This window comes from Bos indicus x Bos taurus, chromosome X (assembly GCF_003369695.1).
Source record: "Bos indicus x Bos taurus breed Angus x Brahman F1 hybrid chromosome X, Bos_hybrid_MaternalHap_v2.0, whole genome shotgun sequence".
Taxonomy (NCBI): domain Eukaryota; kingdom Metazoa; phylum Chordata; class Mammalia; order Artiodactyla; family Bovidae; genus Bos; species Bos indicus x Bos taurus.
Window position 1 is genome coordinate 22,785,852 of NC_040105.1, and position 15,011 is coordinate 22,800,862.

General features: G+C 55.4%; 1 protein-coding gene across 1 annotated transcript; it reads right to left on the reverse strand.

The window, feature by feature from the left end:
- Window positions 1–1,619: 1,619 nt before the first annotated feature.
- ARX (aristaless related homeobox) lies at window positions 1,620–14,793 on the reverse strand. The gene is made up of 5 exons (XM_027534451.1): window positions 13,228–14,793; window positions 10,688–11,567; window positions 8,051–8,096; window positions 4,910–5,238; window positions 1,620–2,790 (listed from the first exon to the last, which is right to left on the reverse strand). The coding sequence occupies exons 1-5, from the start codon at window positions 13,421–13,423 to the stop codon at window positions 2,550–2,552; spliced, it is 1,692 nt and encodes a 563-aa protein (XP_027390252.1). The 5' UTR covers window positions 13,424–14,793; the 3' UTR covers window positions 1,620–2,549.
- Window positions 14,794–15,011: the final 218 nt, after the last annotated feature.

Here is a 15,011-nt window from a genome sequence, read left to right on the forward strand (position 1 = left end):
TCCTGAGAAGCCCTGTCCACCCCAGGAACTCGACCTTCACCCCAGGAGACTCTGTGGAGTCTGGTGAAGGCTTGAGACACTCAGATCTCGGGGAATGTCCTAGAAAGTTCCTGCTGAGCCTGCAACCCCCGGGAAAGGAGTGTGCGGCGGGAAGGGCTGAGCCGAGGTAGTTGGCGCCTACTCCCCGTGCCCGGGGCCGGGCCCTGCTTGCGAGCTCCGCCCTCGCGAGCCAGGGCCGGGCCGGGTGACCAGACGGCCAAGATCCGAGGAGCCCCCTCAGCCTTGGGCCCCGCGGGCGCGCTCCCCAAGGTGTCTGGCGGGCGGGGGGATTGCGGCTTGCCGGCCGGGCGGGCGAGCGGAGGACGCCCGCGGCTGAGGGCGGCAGCTGCCGAGCCTTCGCCCACCCGCGAGTAGCCGCTGACCTCTGCCCGCCCCCGCACATGCCCCTCGGCCGCGCACGCCTGCGCCCAGAGCGGCGAGGGGACCCGCCCCCCTTCTCTGGGGCGCGGTCCGGGAGCGTGCGTGGAACCCGGCGGGGCCGGCCCGGAGACGCGTCCGCGCCCCCCGCCGCGACCGACTGGCCCGCGGCCTGGCGGGGCTGCGGCACCGGCTCCGAGAGCCACGCTAGTCACGCCGCGGCCGCCCCCCTCCCCGCGCCTGCCCCTCTCCCCAAAGGTCCAGCGCACTAATTACTACAAATTGAAACTAATTAAGCTTCTCTTCCCTTTCCCATCACCCTGGGAGCTTTGGCGAGACCCGGCCCCCGCGGGCGGGCTTACACCGAACAGTCACCCGGGGGGCGCAGGCAGGGCCCGGGGGAGGGAGAAGCTACCGTCGCCGCCGGCGCGGGGAGGGGTGCGCCCAGGGGGTTGCAGATTGCGAATCTGCTTGGGTCTCCTCGCGAAACCTGAGTTGTTTAGATTTTTTTTTTACAAGTATATACATTTCCCAATGCCTGGATAAGTGATGTAATGACATTTGTCGAGTTAAGATCTGCCACTTGGATACCCCTCGCTGCCTTTCCATCACTGTTTCTGTGTTCTCTCTCCCACTCTCTCCCTCCCTCTCTTCCCCCCACCACACATCCTCCTACCCCCCCCCTCCCTCCTCCCTGCTCCCCCTACCCCCGCCACAGACCCTCCTCCCCGCGCGTGTACCGTGTAGCCCGCCCCCTCGGAAGCCAGCGCCTGGGCTCCTCTCTCGCGCCGTTACCTGTCATCTCGGACTGCGCACTTCCTTGTACGTGGCACTTTCCACGAACAGTTTCCTTCGCCTTCCCAGCTAAGACTCCCCGCTCGCTTCAAATTTCTGTCTTCACCGTCAACGCCTCCCTCAAGCCCACCCCACCTCCGAGGCCCAGGGCCCTCAGCTCCCACTGCAACACGACCCAGGAGATCCAAGATGCACGTGGAAAGCTCCGTGGCGGCGGCGATCTTAACCCTTCTTAGGAAATCCTACGGATCTTTTGAGGATCACATTCAAACCAGGGCCCTCCGCCAGGAAAACGGGAGTGCAGATAAACTCTGGGGGAGTCGGGGCGCAGGAGCCCACCCGGTCTTCTGGGGGGGGGGGGGCCTTCTACTGTCCCCTCAGCTCCTGTAGAGAATATTCACACTTCCTTTTGTTAAACATATATTTTTTTTTATTTTGAGCGTGACACTTCTCCACTAGATAGCAAGGAAAAGTGATAACAATTACACGTTACACAAAAGTACTGTACCATTGCCTTTATCTTGAAGGTTTCGGAAGCCTCTACAGTTAATAAGTTAAATAAAGGGCTTGAGTACATAAATATTTGTCTAGGAACCCTACCGTATCTACAACACAGTAAGAATCTACAGGAGGACAAACTTTTACCATACCACGCTGAGTGCAATTGCGTTATAACATTTCAAATATACAAAGCTCTGTTCTTTTTCTTTTTTTAATAACAATGGTATGTACAGAATCAATAATCACAGTTTGGTGACTTCAACAGTCCATATTCTAGCAGAGTATTTCCCTTTGGTTTGATATAAAAACCTTGGTTGATGTATGATAAAGAAGAGAAGAACAAGACGCCCCTTTCCGTTAAGTGCACTGTTAGCTATCTTACAGATTCGCATTCGCTTCCCCGCCGCCGAAGGCTGGGGCCACGCTGGCAAGATCAACTTAGAGCGCCAAAATGCTATTTGGAAAAAAAAAAAAAAAGCTAAGTGGGGTGTCAGGAGGCAGAGAGGTTGGGGTTTTTAAATTGTTAACTTCAATACCAGGTGACTTAGGGAGAAAACCTCCCCGATATTTTCAATAAAAGAATGGGAGAGAGTGGACGTTTGAGTTGGAGCGAAGTTGGCAGGGGCAGGGGCGGGTGGACAGCCAGCCGAGGAGGTGCCACGTCCGGGTAGCGCCGAGGGCTGCCTAGCCCGCGTCCAGGCTGCTGCGAAGGCGGCTGCGCTCTCTCAGTGCCGTCTCGGGAGTGTGCTGGTCCTCTGTTTCCATTTGGTCTTGAGTGGTGCTGAGTGAGGTGACCTTTCGGGTCGCGCCCGGGGCGCGAGGGTGGAGGGAAGCCTTTAGCACACCTCCTTGCCCGTGCTGGTGCCCGGCAGGATGTTGAGCTGCGTCAGCTGCGCGGCGTGCTCCTTGGCCTTGAGCCTCAGCGCCGCTATGCTCGAGGCGCGTCTGTCTGCGGCCGCCGTGGCCGGGTCGGCCAGCGCGCCCGACGCCACTGCGCCCTCCACGGCCGGCGTGGGCTGTCTCAGGAGCGCGGCCGCGGTCGACGCGCTGGTCAGGGGGGCCATGGTGGAAAAGAGCCTGCAGGGAGAGCAAAACAGCGCGGTGACGCCCCGAAAGCTGCGCGCGGCGCCTCGTGCAGCCTTTCCCGCCGCCTCTCCCCGGCGGACCAGAAGGGCGCCGCCGCTGGGGCACAGAGTCGCAGGTCCGGGGCTGGGGAGTAGGGGGAGGCGCGGGCGGGAGGCTGGGACGTTCTAAGGGTTTACTAGGGCAGGAAACGAACAGAGTGGGGAAAAGACCGAGGAGCCAGATATTCCTGGAGGGACCAGAGCCGTGGCGGAAGCAAGCCCCGAGTCCCCGAACCCCACGGTCCCACTGCGCGGATTCTGGGCTTTCGCTTAAAAAGGGAGTGTACTTTAGGAGCTCCAACTGCCTATAATACTATTTGCCGAGAGAGAGAAGAGAGACAAAGAGAAAGGAGAGAAAGGGAGGAGAAGAAAAAGAGAAAGAAAGGACAAAGTGGGATTAAAACTGAGAAACACCTGTGCGGACTTTGTACTCCTTCTATAGAGCGCCTTCTCGGCCCGGGGCTCCTTTCACCCTGAAAAAGCTGGTCTTGTTTGCCAGCCTTATTGCCGCCGCGGCCGCCCTCCTGCGCCGGGCAGAGCTGCCAGAGCCCGACCGACGACCGCGAGGTGGGGATGGGGGCTCCCGCCTGTTGATTTCCGCTCGCCAGGCAACTATGACCCGCTAGCACCGCATTCCCTGCGCCCCATGCAGTCACCAGTACCAAAGAGCCCCCGGGCCCGCACCCGCCCCCCGCGTGCAGCGCACGGCAAAACCCAAGTCTGGGACTCCAGTCCGCGAAACCGCCTCCAGAAGGCGCCAGCATTGACCCGCACGGCGCTTCCACCCTCTGCACTGCACCGCGCCAGACTTGCGGCAGAGGCCGAGCCGCCCCTGACCCTCAATGCCACCACCGCCGCCGCCGCTAACTCCCAGGGCTTTGGCTCCGGCCCCCGGAAGGCCAACTCAGGGTTTCCACCATTATAAATGAGCCCACCTGGGCTCGAGGAGCGCCCCCCGCTTCTCCCAAGCCCACCCTCCTCCTCTTGTGTCACCCCCACTGCACCCTCCTTCCAGCCTCTCCAGATGTCGCAGCTGGTACTCCAGCCATGGTTTGGCAACTTTAACAAGTCACTTGTGAGAAGAGGAAAAGGAGAGGGTGGTGGGCGAGGAACAGAGGACTTAAACATTTTTTTTTCCAATAAGAAATAATAAAGTGTGGCCTGGAGGGGGCGTAACATGCTCTTGTTCCACCAGGTAAACTGAGTCATTAACTACACTTCAGTGCACTTTCTGTTTACTTCATTGGTTGTTACAAGAAAGTAATTTTACTGAGTCTTTTTTGAAATTTTTCTCCAAGATGATTTTTTTGTTAAGTGGCTGCGCAGTTGGATGAATCTATTATTTCTTTGTTCTCCCAAAGAGAGATCACTGAAGCTGCAGTTTTATTTTCACTGCACTTTCCAACTTAATACATCTCTCCTTTGTTTCTTTGTCTGTGTGATTATACAGACTTTTAATTTCATCATTCGATGTTCATTTAAAGAAAGGGATTTATAATATATGATGAAGCGTTTCTTTGATTTCGTTGTCTTGTGCTGCTCTGGGGGTCCGGGGTTGCATATATGAGGGTATGGTTGGCAGCGGATCACTTGAATGACAAGGAAGGTAGAGTCTGGGGAAGAAGAAAGATTTCTTTGGACCCAGAGGGCCCTTGGCCCCAGGGCTGTATTTCCTCTGGCTGCCAGGCTTTGGGCAATGAGGAAGGATTTTTGCAAAAGTTGAAAAGTCATCCCGGCTCTGCAGCCTACACCTGTACCCTTTTTCACACACACCACCTTTGGTCTAGGCTGTTGCTGCCTTCAAATGGTACTTTAAAGCTTTCATTGAACACTTCCAATTTCTGTGGTTGCTGTTGTTGCCACTGCCCTTTCCTCTGCCGTTCAGTCCCAAGTCATTCCCTTCAAGATCCGCACTGTTTAAAGCAATATTAGAGATTGTTTTCTTTGGCTAAGTCTCAAGTTAAGCCAAAGAAGAAAGATGTGTGCAGTCCCTACCTATCTCTGGCCTCTTCCCAGGGCCCCAGCCTCTGTGCGTGTATGAGAGAGACAGCCTCCCCGAAGCCACGTTTTACCTGCCGAACGCAGGGCTGATGAAGGCCGGGTGCCGGAACACTGCGGCTCCGAGGAAAGTGCTCAGGCCCAGCGGCGCCCCGCTGGGCGGCAGGCTGGCCGAGCCCGGAGGCGGAGGTAGGCTCGGGAAGGCGGCGGCGGCGGCTGCAGCAGCGGCAGTCCAGGCCGAGTCGAGCGCGGGATGGTGCGGAGGGAAGGGGCTGGCGTCCAGGTAGGGGCTGAGCGGGTGAGTGGCCGACAGCGGCCCGGGGAAGGGCAGACCGGGGGGATGGGTCTGTGCGCCCGCCTTCTCCCGCTTGCGCCACTTCGCCCGACGGTTCTGGAACCAGACCTGCAAAGCCGAGAGAGGCAGGGGTCGGCGCCGCTCCGGCCGGGTAGGCGCTCCAGGTGGTCCCCGCCTCTTCCCCCCGCGCCGCGGGCCCTCCCTCCTTCCCACTTTTCCACTGCAGTCCTCGCCCACCTCGCCCCTCTATGGCCTCAGGTTGTTCAAGGACACGTCTGGGACCAAAGGGGCAAAGAAAGAGGGCCTAACTTAAAGTCATCTGGAACTACTGGGCAAGTGAACCCTTTCCAGTGGACATTTTAACTAGCCTGGTTCCTTTCCAAATTTAAGAAATGGTTTGTTGTATTTAGAAGTGAGGAAACCAAGGTTTACATGTCTGCGCTGCCATTTGCTTGCTGTGTGTCACTTAAACCTCTCTGAACCTCAGTTTTCTAATCTGTAAAATGGGGATAATAAAACTTTATTCATAAGGCTGTGATGAGGAATGAGTCAAATAAAGCATGTGGAAGCTGGCATTCAGTGATGACTCTTGGGAACAGGCAGCCATCAAGAGAATGCACAGCAGCTTTCTGTGGCAAATCAGCTCTTTTCACCCATTTCGGGTTTTCCCAAGAGGTGACAGAATCTTTGCTCTCCGTTGAAAAGGGAATCAGGGAGGTGGTTCATTTAATCTTTCCAGAAATATTTACTGAACACCTATGAACACTACCCTATGTTTGGGGGCTTGAGGGGAGCTGGGACTGAGGGAAGAAATACCCACAATAATTAGCAAACAGGCATACAGTTTAGGAGGCAGTTGTAATGAAGTGTGGGGTACACAGCCTGCTATCTGCAGGGGCTCCATGCAGGGCCAGGTTCTGCCAAGGAAGGCAGTGACTGCATGGATCAGGTCTACAGTGATACTTGGACACAGAAACCAGAGTGTGGGATACCTGGAGACTGGGCACATCTTCATAGCTAATCGGTCCTTTATTTCTTCTGGGGATGTGGTTTAAGTGGGTTATTTAAGTAAGATAGTTGTAGGTTGGGGGGAGCTTTTCAGCAGAAGGTATCTTCCTAATTGTTAATAGAAAGCAGTTTTAGTAGAGACCTTTACCTGAAATGTGGCAGCTACCATGGTCTAAAAATAACTTTTAGGAGCATGAAATTATTTTTATGTGACCTGCTCATCACACCCACAGCTGAGAAGATACGCTCCTTATCCCTTGAAGGCATTAGTATTTTTAGGGCTGAGTTTATGCCTGCACACAAGTCTAAAAATTAAGAATGAACTCTGGGGCTATACAGAGTTATATTAAAATATAATGTAAATGATCCCAGAGGTATATGTTTTTTTTTTTTTTAATTTTAAGACATCTATGCCTTTCAGATATACACACTGGGGTTGTCATTACTAGCACTGGTATCTAGGTTTGGTTTGACTTCTAGATAGCCACCTAACACAAGAAAAATTGAGAATCCAAGTCGGTTGATTACTTAAAATTCTGCCAAAAGGGGGCCCATCCATAACATTTCACAGCCCTCAAATAATCTATTTGAGAATTGCAGAAACATTCCAGTGTGGAAATTCAGAGACTTTAAAAAATAAGACTAGATGGGACCAGGCTGGGTGGGCAGCTTTTGTGTATCCAAATCTGTCTGGACAAGAATACCCGCCACTCCTCGATGACAGTGAAAGGAGTAAAGGGCGGGGGGACAGTGGAGGCAGAATGCCCTCAAAGAACATGGAAACCTTCTAGAGACAGATCGGCTCTCGGCTCAACTGCAATTATCAAGATGTCCCCCTGCAATTCCTCATTATTGAATTAATACCTCTGAGGCCCCCCAAAGGTAAACGAAAGGACTCTAATAATTCATATTCACTTAATTACATCTTCTCCAGTGAATAGGGAGAGAGGAGAAGGGGAGGGGGCGCTCTCTTTCTTTTTAAAAGTTATTTAACTTTCCCACGACTCGTTCCCCTGAGCAGAAAATGCAGAGTTGCTGTCACATCTCTGTTTGACAATGGAGAAATGTGTCAACAGAAAGGAGGGGACAGGCCTCATCATTAGCCCTCTAATGCAAGAAGCTGTTGTGTATTAAATGAGCCATATGGAATTTATTGTGCTTTATCAGCGCTTGATTTTGACTGTAAAGTGATTCCCTCAGCTCCTAACCCAGGGACATCTGTTTTCTGTTGGCCATCGGGGCTGCCCAGTGTTGATCGTCTCTTTGGTTATGGGGCCTGGGTTCGGAAATGCACTCTGGTATGGGGCTGCAAACACCTTTAATAGCATTGCACTCACTCCCTATTAGATCAATGTGGGCTCATTGCTATAAAAAATGGGAAATCAAATAGCATTAGCCAGCTCCTTGTGCGGGCGGAGGGGAAATCAAACAGCATTTTGCCTTCAAATGGCCCTGTTTGTTCTAGCACTAAGTGGGCTTTTATGAAGCCCGATTGGAGACTTAATCACAGCCAAATACCTGCTTGGAGCTGAGCGGATTTGTCTAACAACCAAATCCATGCTCCATCCCATTATTTCAACCAGGAAAAGTCAGTTTGCAGATTGTTTCCTACAGGGACTGTGGACCAGGGGGCTTCTGAACTGCAGTCTTGGGGACCCTGAAACCCCTCTTCTGATCCTGGACTCCTCCCACAAGGCACCCAAACCTAGAAACCTTCCCCTTCCATCTCCCAGATCTTCATATTTTAATATAATTTTGTGCAGGGGTGTTTAGGTTTATCTTTCTGATTCTGCTTCTCTTCATTTTATGAAGGGGGTCTCTCAAGAACCCCCTAATCCATCAGCCCACCTCTCTTCCACTCTTCCCCCAGCCCACTGCCCCTCCTTTCCCCCCTCTCTGCAGTGCGGCTCACCTGGACCCGGGCCTCAGTCAAGTCCAGCCTCATGGCCAGTTCCTCCCTATAAGAAAGCAACACACAGGCAGGAGGTCACTGCAGGCTCCAGCAACCGCCTGTCAGCCACCTTTCCTTCGCTGGCATCCTCTTCCATTAGTGTCTAACAGACACCTGGGCATCACCACCCCTTCAACACTGGAGTGTCTTCTATTTGACTGCAAACGTGAAAACACAATACACTCCCAGATACAGGATGTTGTCTATTCTATTGCATCATATTATATTCAAGAGTGACAGTGGTGACTTCATGACTGTACAAGTCTCGGATTCTCTCTCACTATTAAGCCAGAGTTAGATAAGACAAACACACACACACACACACACACACACACACACACACACACACACACACACACAGTGCTTATAGCCTCTTTTGTCCTAAGAGTAAATGGGAGAACTCTCCACTCAACTAAAAACATTTCTTTAGCCCTCCTTGTTGCCTTCTGCCTTCTTTAAAAAATGTTCTCTCGCCTCTCCTTCCTCTCTCTCCAGCTCTCTGCCTTTTCTTCCATCTCTCTCTCCCCCGCCTTCCTCCCCCGCTCACCCCCTTAGGTCATACTCCCCATTACCCTCTGGAGATATGTTAAGCTTGTTAAGAGTTCAGTGGGGTAATTTTTCGATTAAACAAAATTCTGCGCACCTCCTGACTCCAGTGCCCACTACAAACCCTGCCCATCTCAGGGGAAGTCAATTTAACTGAAACCCTACCCCGTCATTGCAGTTATTACTGCGACAATTAAGGCAAATAGGAAACCATTAAGATGCTGTAAAACGGCTTACAACCTGTTTACCGAAAATATGAGCGCGACGAGAGTAATTGGCTCTCCAATCACTAATATGAAAGAGCGGGACCTGCCCCAGCCTGGGACCCGGCCTGGCCCACACCTGGAACTTCAGGACTGGGAGAAAACTGGTTCACTGGAGAGCTTCCCGCTGCTTCCTGCTACAGTAAGCATCAGCAGATCTAAAACCCCAAAACCACACTCCTGCCTGGGTCCCAGCAGGAGCCAAGGGGCTCTAACTAGCCCCCTGGGTGGGAAAGGTGGGCATGGGGTGGTGACAAGCAGCCACCCCTCTTCGTGTACTTTGGTTCCCCTGGAGAAGCTAAAAGGGCAGACCTGCGTGCCAAGCGACATCACCTCATTTTCTTCTTTTGAATTATGTGTGTGTGATAAATGCAAAAAGCGGGTTGGCCGCTTAGCTATTTGATAGAGACGATTATTTTAGAATTTATTTTCTTTTTTAAAGATAATGAAGGGACTGGATGACACAGGGGAGGGCCAAGTTTAGCTCAGGGGATGATCAAGTTTAGTGCTTTGCCCCGAGTCGGATCTACTCTTTTCCGTTTCTGGTTAGGAGACAGTTTGGCAATTAACTGCTAGACCAACTACCCTGGAGCGTTGGCTCAGGCCTCCTGAGCGCTAAGCAATTTCTCCTCGGGTTCAAATGGGGCAGGCAGCTTTCCGGGGCTACTAAAATGCACATTGAAAAGTCGTACACGGCTCGTGCGAAGCTGGGGCTGCTCGAGCTTGACAAGCCCAAGTCTGGGCTGACTCCCATCCCCTTTTCCCTCCTCTATGGGGAAAGTTGGCCCTTACCTGGCTCCTCGCCTGAGTCAGACCTTAGCTTTGGGATGGGAGAGGAAGGCCCCTTGCCGGGCCGGCATCCCGGGTATGACTAAGCCGGCCCTCAGGGGCCCAGTCATCTCACAGGTACATCTTTCCCCCAAAACTCGGGTGAATGGGAATGGAGCGGATCCAGAAGGAACACCCAGGTTTAGACACCAGTCAGAAGGGGGAAATTCCCCCCAGCTGTTCTGTCTGTTGCCTGCCGGGCTCCCAGCAGTCCAAGCCTGCCCCTGTAAACCCGCGTACAGTAAACCAACACTGCGTTTAATGTGCGCGGAGGGCGAGAGGACAGCGATGGAAAGGGGAGATTCTGGTCGATGCCTCTGCAGAGCAAACGCTGCCTAGTTCTGACTTCCTTCAGTTATTCCAGGAGTCCTCAAACGACAGAACTTGGATCTTTTTAACGGCCTTCTCTGCAGGCGCGGGCAGCTTCACTGCGTAACTGATACCCACCAGGCTCCCGGGGCATCAGGCGGGGAGGGCAAGCGCACCACACAGCGGCCAAAAATAGCCCCTGCTTAGCCCTGGTGGCGAGGGCCGGCAGCGCTGCTTGCGCCTCGCCTGGGACCTGGCGGGGAGTCGGGATTGCAGCGCCAAGGGCCCTGAGTGTGAGCGCTCGGGTGCGCACGTCTCCAAGGTGGCGCGTTCGGGCGCCCTTTGGAGAGGCCGTTTCTTTTTCTCTCTCTAGCTAAAACTTGTAATTACAAAAATTAAACTGGAGAGACCTCGGGAAGGGAAAAACAAAACAAAACCAAACCCATCCCAGTCTAAACTTACAAGCCCAGAGTAGAGGGGGTGGGAGGGTGTTTTTGGTCAACAGGAGTTTGGCCATTGGGAGGGCGCGCCTGGGGTGAGTCCAGGAACTAAGTTCCTGCCCCAGCCCCAGGGCCCTGCCCTCCCACCTTCCCTCTCCGGGACCCCCTCGCGCCCTCCAGCCGCTGCTGCCACGATCACCACTCGCGCGTACCTGGTGAAGACGTCTGGGTAGTGCGTCTTCTGGAAGGCCCGCTCCAGTTCCTCCAGCTGGTAGCTGGTGAACGTGGTGCGGTAGCGCCGCTGTTTGCGCTTCAGCAGCCCCTCCTCTGAGTCGCTGCCGGCAGACAGGCACACGCTGTCCTCGCCGTCCTTGCCCTCAGCGTCCTCCGGGTGCAGCAGCAGCTCCTCCTTGGGTGACAGCTCCCCGCCCTCGGTGGCCACGGCGGCGGCAGCGGCGGCCGTCACCGCTCCTGTGGCGGGCACAGCGCAGCGCCTTGGTTCCTTGAGCAGCGCGCGGGCGTCGTCCTCCAGCAGCTCCTCCTCGTCGTCTTCCAGCAGCTCCTCTTCCTCGTCCTCGTCCTCTTCGTCCTCCAGCAGCTCCTCCTCCTCGTCCTCGGCGCCCGCGCCGCTACTCGCCGCCGGGGCGCCACCTGGGCCGCCGGCCACGCCAAGGCGCTCGTCCGGGTGCCCGGCGCCCCCCGGGCCGCCCAGCTCGTCCAGCGCGGGCGGTGGCGGCACGAAGGGCGCCCCGTTCTCGCGGTACGACTTGCTGCGGCTGATGCTCACCTGCGGCGCCTGGCTGATCTTGAGCGTGTCCCAGGCCGCAGCGGCGGCGGCGGCGGCCGCCACGGCGGCCCCTGAGCCATCCGGCCGCTCCCCGGGCCGCGCGGTCGGCGGCGGTGGCGGCGGCGGGGCCTCCCCCCGCGGACCCGCCGTGGCTGTGGCAGCCGCCGCCGCCGCCGCCGCCGCTGCTGCCGCCGCCGCCGCGGCGCCCTGGAGGAGGCGGCCCCCGCCCGGGCCGTACAGGCGCCGCAGCTTGGGCGGCAGGTGCAGCTCGGCCTCGAACGGGGCGCTGCTGCCCTTGGGGGAGCCTGCGGGCAAGGGAGAGCGGTCAGCGCGCCGGCCGGCGAGACAGAGTCGCCGCTCGGGCCGGCCCTCCGCCGCTCCCTCCGCGCCCAGGCCCCGATGCGCGCGGCGCCCCCCGCACCACTAGACTCCGAGCCCTCCCCTCCTTCCCCAGTTTTCTTTTTTCTTTTTTTACGTCTCTCTCTTTCCCTTGCTCTTGTTTCCTTCCTTTTCCCTTTTCTCCTCCTCTATCGGTCCTTTCCTTTCCCTCTTTTATTCTTCCCTTTATTTCCTTTCTTCCTTCCTTTACTTCTTTCTCTACTCGCCCTTCCTTTCATTTTTAAATCACTTTTTCTTTCTCTCTCCCCGTCTCATCATTCTTTCCGCATCTTTCTCCTCTCCCTTCCCTTCCTTTCTCTTTTTGTGCACTCCTCTCCCCTTCTTCCTTCCCTCCTTTATTGTTTTCTTTTTCTTTCCTCTTGTCCTCTCTTCACCTTTCCCCTTCCCATTTCGGGGCAAGAGGGAATCTGCAAACATTCAACAACTTTTTAAAAATCACCATCACTCTGAAAACTTTGCGCACGACCTCTGCCCTCAGCTCTGCCACGCGTTCCCGGCTGCGGGTTGGCGAGAGGGGCCACTGCCTGGCGGGCACCGGGGGAGGAGGGAGCGGCCCAGTAGCCCTGAGTGAGGACCTGGCCCCAAGAGCCCCCAGCAGGAGGGGCGGGGGCTCCTCGCCCAGAAAAATCGTCCTGGAGAAAATGGGTTCGGAAAGACCTGGGTGGGGACGTAAGGGGGTGCAATAGGCACAGAGCGCTCGTTCCCCTCGAGGAAGCGCCTGGCACAGGTGCCACTGCAGGCTAAAAAAGAAAAGGAAAAAGTCAGTTTTATTTTAAACGCCCCCTTCCCCGCTGTCCGCTCCTGTCTTCCAAGTGACGTTGCGGCTGGACCGCTGGTTTACAGAATTTAAAAGGCGAAACTTGGGTGTAACAGTTTCGGGGCAAAACGACAGTTGTTCTGGAATTTTTAATTTTAGGGGAAAAAAGAGCTTTTAAACATCTCAACTCTAAAAAAAAAAAAAAAAAAAAACAGCAGAGGAAAATAGAGCACCCAGAAGCCGCACATTTCATACACTTCAGATACAAGAAGGAACATTTGGGGAATCCCAGGGAGATGTTTTCTGCAAAGCTTGGGTTTAAAAGATCACAAGAAATCTACAATTTTAAAAAGAAGAAAAAAGCAGAACACCTCGTATAAAGAAATCTTCCCAAGAGGAACGGCCAAGGCGCACTCCGCCTGGAGTCCCCATTCACAGCTTTTGGGGTTCTTCTCTTCACCAAGTTCTTACAAGAGTCCACCCGGCTCCTGCTGTTCTTGGCCCATCGCCCCTCTTCAGAGCACTCGCAAGGCCACCAAAGGGGGTATTTAAACGACCTAAGAACCAATACCGAGAATCTAAGGGCCCTCGAAGCGAAGCTTGGTCTCTGCTTTTTCTGGAAGCAGAGAGGGAGGGAGAGACATCCCCGGGCAAGAGGTTTACTGCTCTTTGAGGTACCAGGCCTCAGAGTTGTTCCCTCTTTTTCCTCTGTCTCCAGTTGGACAACCGCAGGCCCCTGGGCCCGGAACATCGCACATCCAAACCTGTGCCTAGCACCCTTTTCAGGTGCTCGGCAAGCACAGCCTTACCTTGCACGGCCTTTTCCTGGTCGGTGCGGCTGGCCAGCGGAGCGGGCAAGCTCTGCGCGGCTCCCAACAGCCGCATTTTGCACGGGCTCCTCCGGCCCAGGATGCTGTCGATGCAGTAAGAGGAGAGCAAAGTTGGAGATTTACTTTTGCACTCGGGCCTCTCGGAGCAGCCCTCCTCCTGGTACTGATTGCTCATGGCTGGGTTTTTTTTTCCCCTGGGCGCAGAGAAGCGGGCCGCTGGCTGCCTCTCGAGGCGGGTGGGATGGATGGGTGTGTGTTGAGGGGGTGGGGTTAGATGGCTGGTTATAATGGATATTATTGCGATCTCTGTGCCTCTCTGCCTCTCTCGGTCGCTGGCTGCCGGCTCCCGCCCTGCCTGCGGCCGGAGTTCGCCCTCTCGGCGCTCAGGACAAGCAGTAACAAGTGTAGTGAGCCGCGGGCGCGGAGCTCTGGTGTCTCTCTCCTCCACGTGCTGAGAGGCGCCCTCTGATTGGCTCTCGCCAGAGGCCGGGCTGCTCTGGGCTGTGCGCTCCCGGCAAAGCCCGGACTGGATTCTGGAAAAGCCGGCGGTGGAGGAGGGGCAGCAGCAGGCACGCACCCGAGCCAATTTTATTTTTATTTTTTGTTTTCAACTAGCAACTTTCTGAATACTCCATTCTGTTCCTGCCGCTCCTCCTTTAACCCTTTAGGGCTAGCCCGAAGCTCTAACGTATTCGGATGTCAGGCCAGTGGGTGCCATTTGGGCGGCGTGCGCCCCTTCCACCAGCCCGAGGACCTCACTCCCTTGGAGGCAAGGCCTTGAGGCTTGGCTCGCGTACGGACGGATTTGGCCCTTTTCAAAGCCAATGTCGCTCTCCCAGGACAGTGCCTTGACCTCAGTGGCCCTCTGCCACCGTCCTCTTTAGGTCGGACGGGCCGCCGGGGTGACGGCCGCCGGTAAACGTCTGTCGTTGGGGCGTTCAGTGTTCTCTTGTGGCCCAACGCCTTGAACTGTTAGTCCTCTCCCTGAGTCCGGCGGTTGCTCTCTTTTTAGTAGGGTCTCATCACCGTCTTCAACTCTGCAAAAAGTCCCCTTAAAGACAAAGGTCTGCCAAAGGCGCGCGGCCTTCTCTAGCGCATCTACAGAACAGGAAGGGACCGGCGAGTGTCGGCTGCGAGAAGGGGCAACTGGGGACAGGCCCCGAGAGTCTCCCCCTTCTCCCCAGACACGCTGCCCTCTTCTCCCCATAAGTTCGCCTCTGTTAGGCCGTCAACCTGAAGCTGGACATTCTCCGATCCCGCGTGCAGGGAGCGGGATCTAACCGAAGCCCTGAGCGCTCTTGGGTGGGAGGGACCCAGGTTCAGCTTCAACCCAATCTCAACGCTTAAAGTTCTGAACTCCCCCCTGGCAAAGGCGAGAGAGCGAACCTCAGGGAGAGAGCACTTGTTTTTCTTCTTCCCCAAACAGCTTCCAGCGCGTCCAGCGCTGAGAAACGGGACCCAACTCCGACTGAAGTTGTGCCGAGCCCGGGCGAGGGCTAGCACGGGTGCCCTCTTTTTCTGGGTGCAGGGCCCAAGGGATAGCCGGGGGCCTCGATGTTGGCAGGGTGGGGGCGAGGGTGGTGGGTGGGAGAGGAGCCGGGGAGGGGGAATCCACGCCGGGTTTTCCTCTCTCAACCCCTTCAATGTGTCAGAGAAAAGCGTTTTACAAAGGATTATACTTGAATCACTTACAGTCAGTATTTAAAAATACAAGGATGCATAACTGAAATTTTTTCAGCCATAAACATCTGCATAACTCTTGG

Coding starts and splice junctions, on each gene's coding strand:
- ARX (XM_027534451.1), bottom strand. CDS start 13,423: ATGAGCAATCAGTACCAGGAGGAGGGCTGCTCCGAGAGGCCCGAGTGC. Junction 8,097..10,687: donor TACCCAGACGTCTTCACCAG/GTACGCGCGAGT, acceptor GCTTTCTTATAG/GGAGGAACTGGCCATGAGGC. Junction 2,791..4,909: donor ATCAGCCCTGCGTTCGGCAG/GTAAAACGTGGC, acceptor CTCTCCCTGCAG/GCTCTTTTCCACCATGGCCC.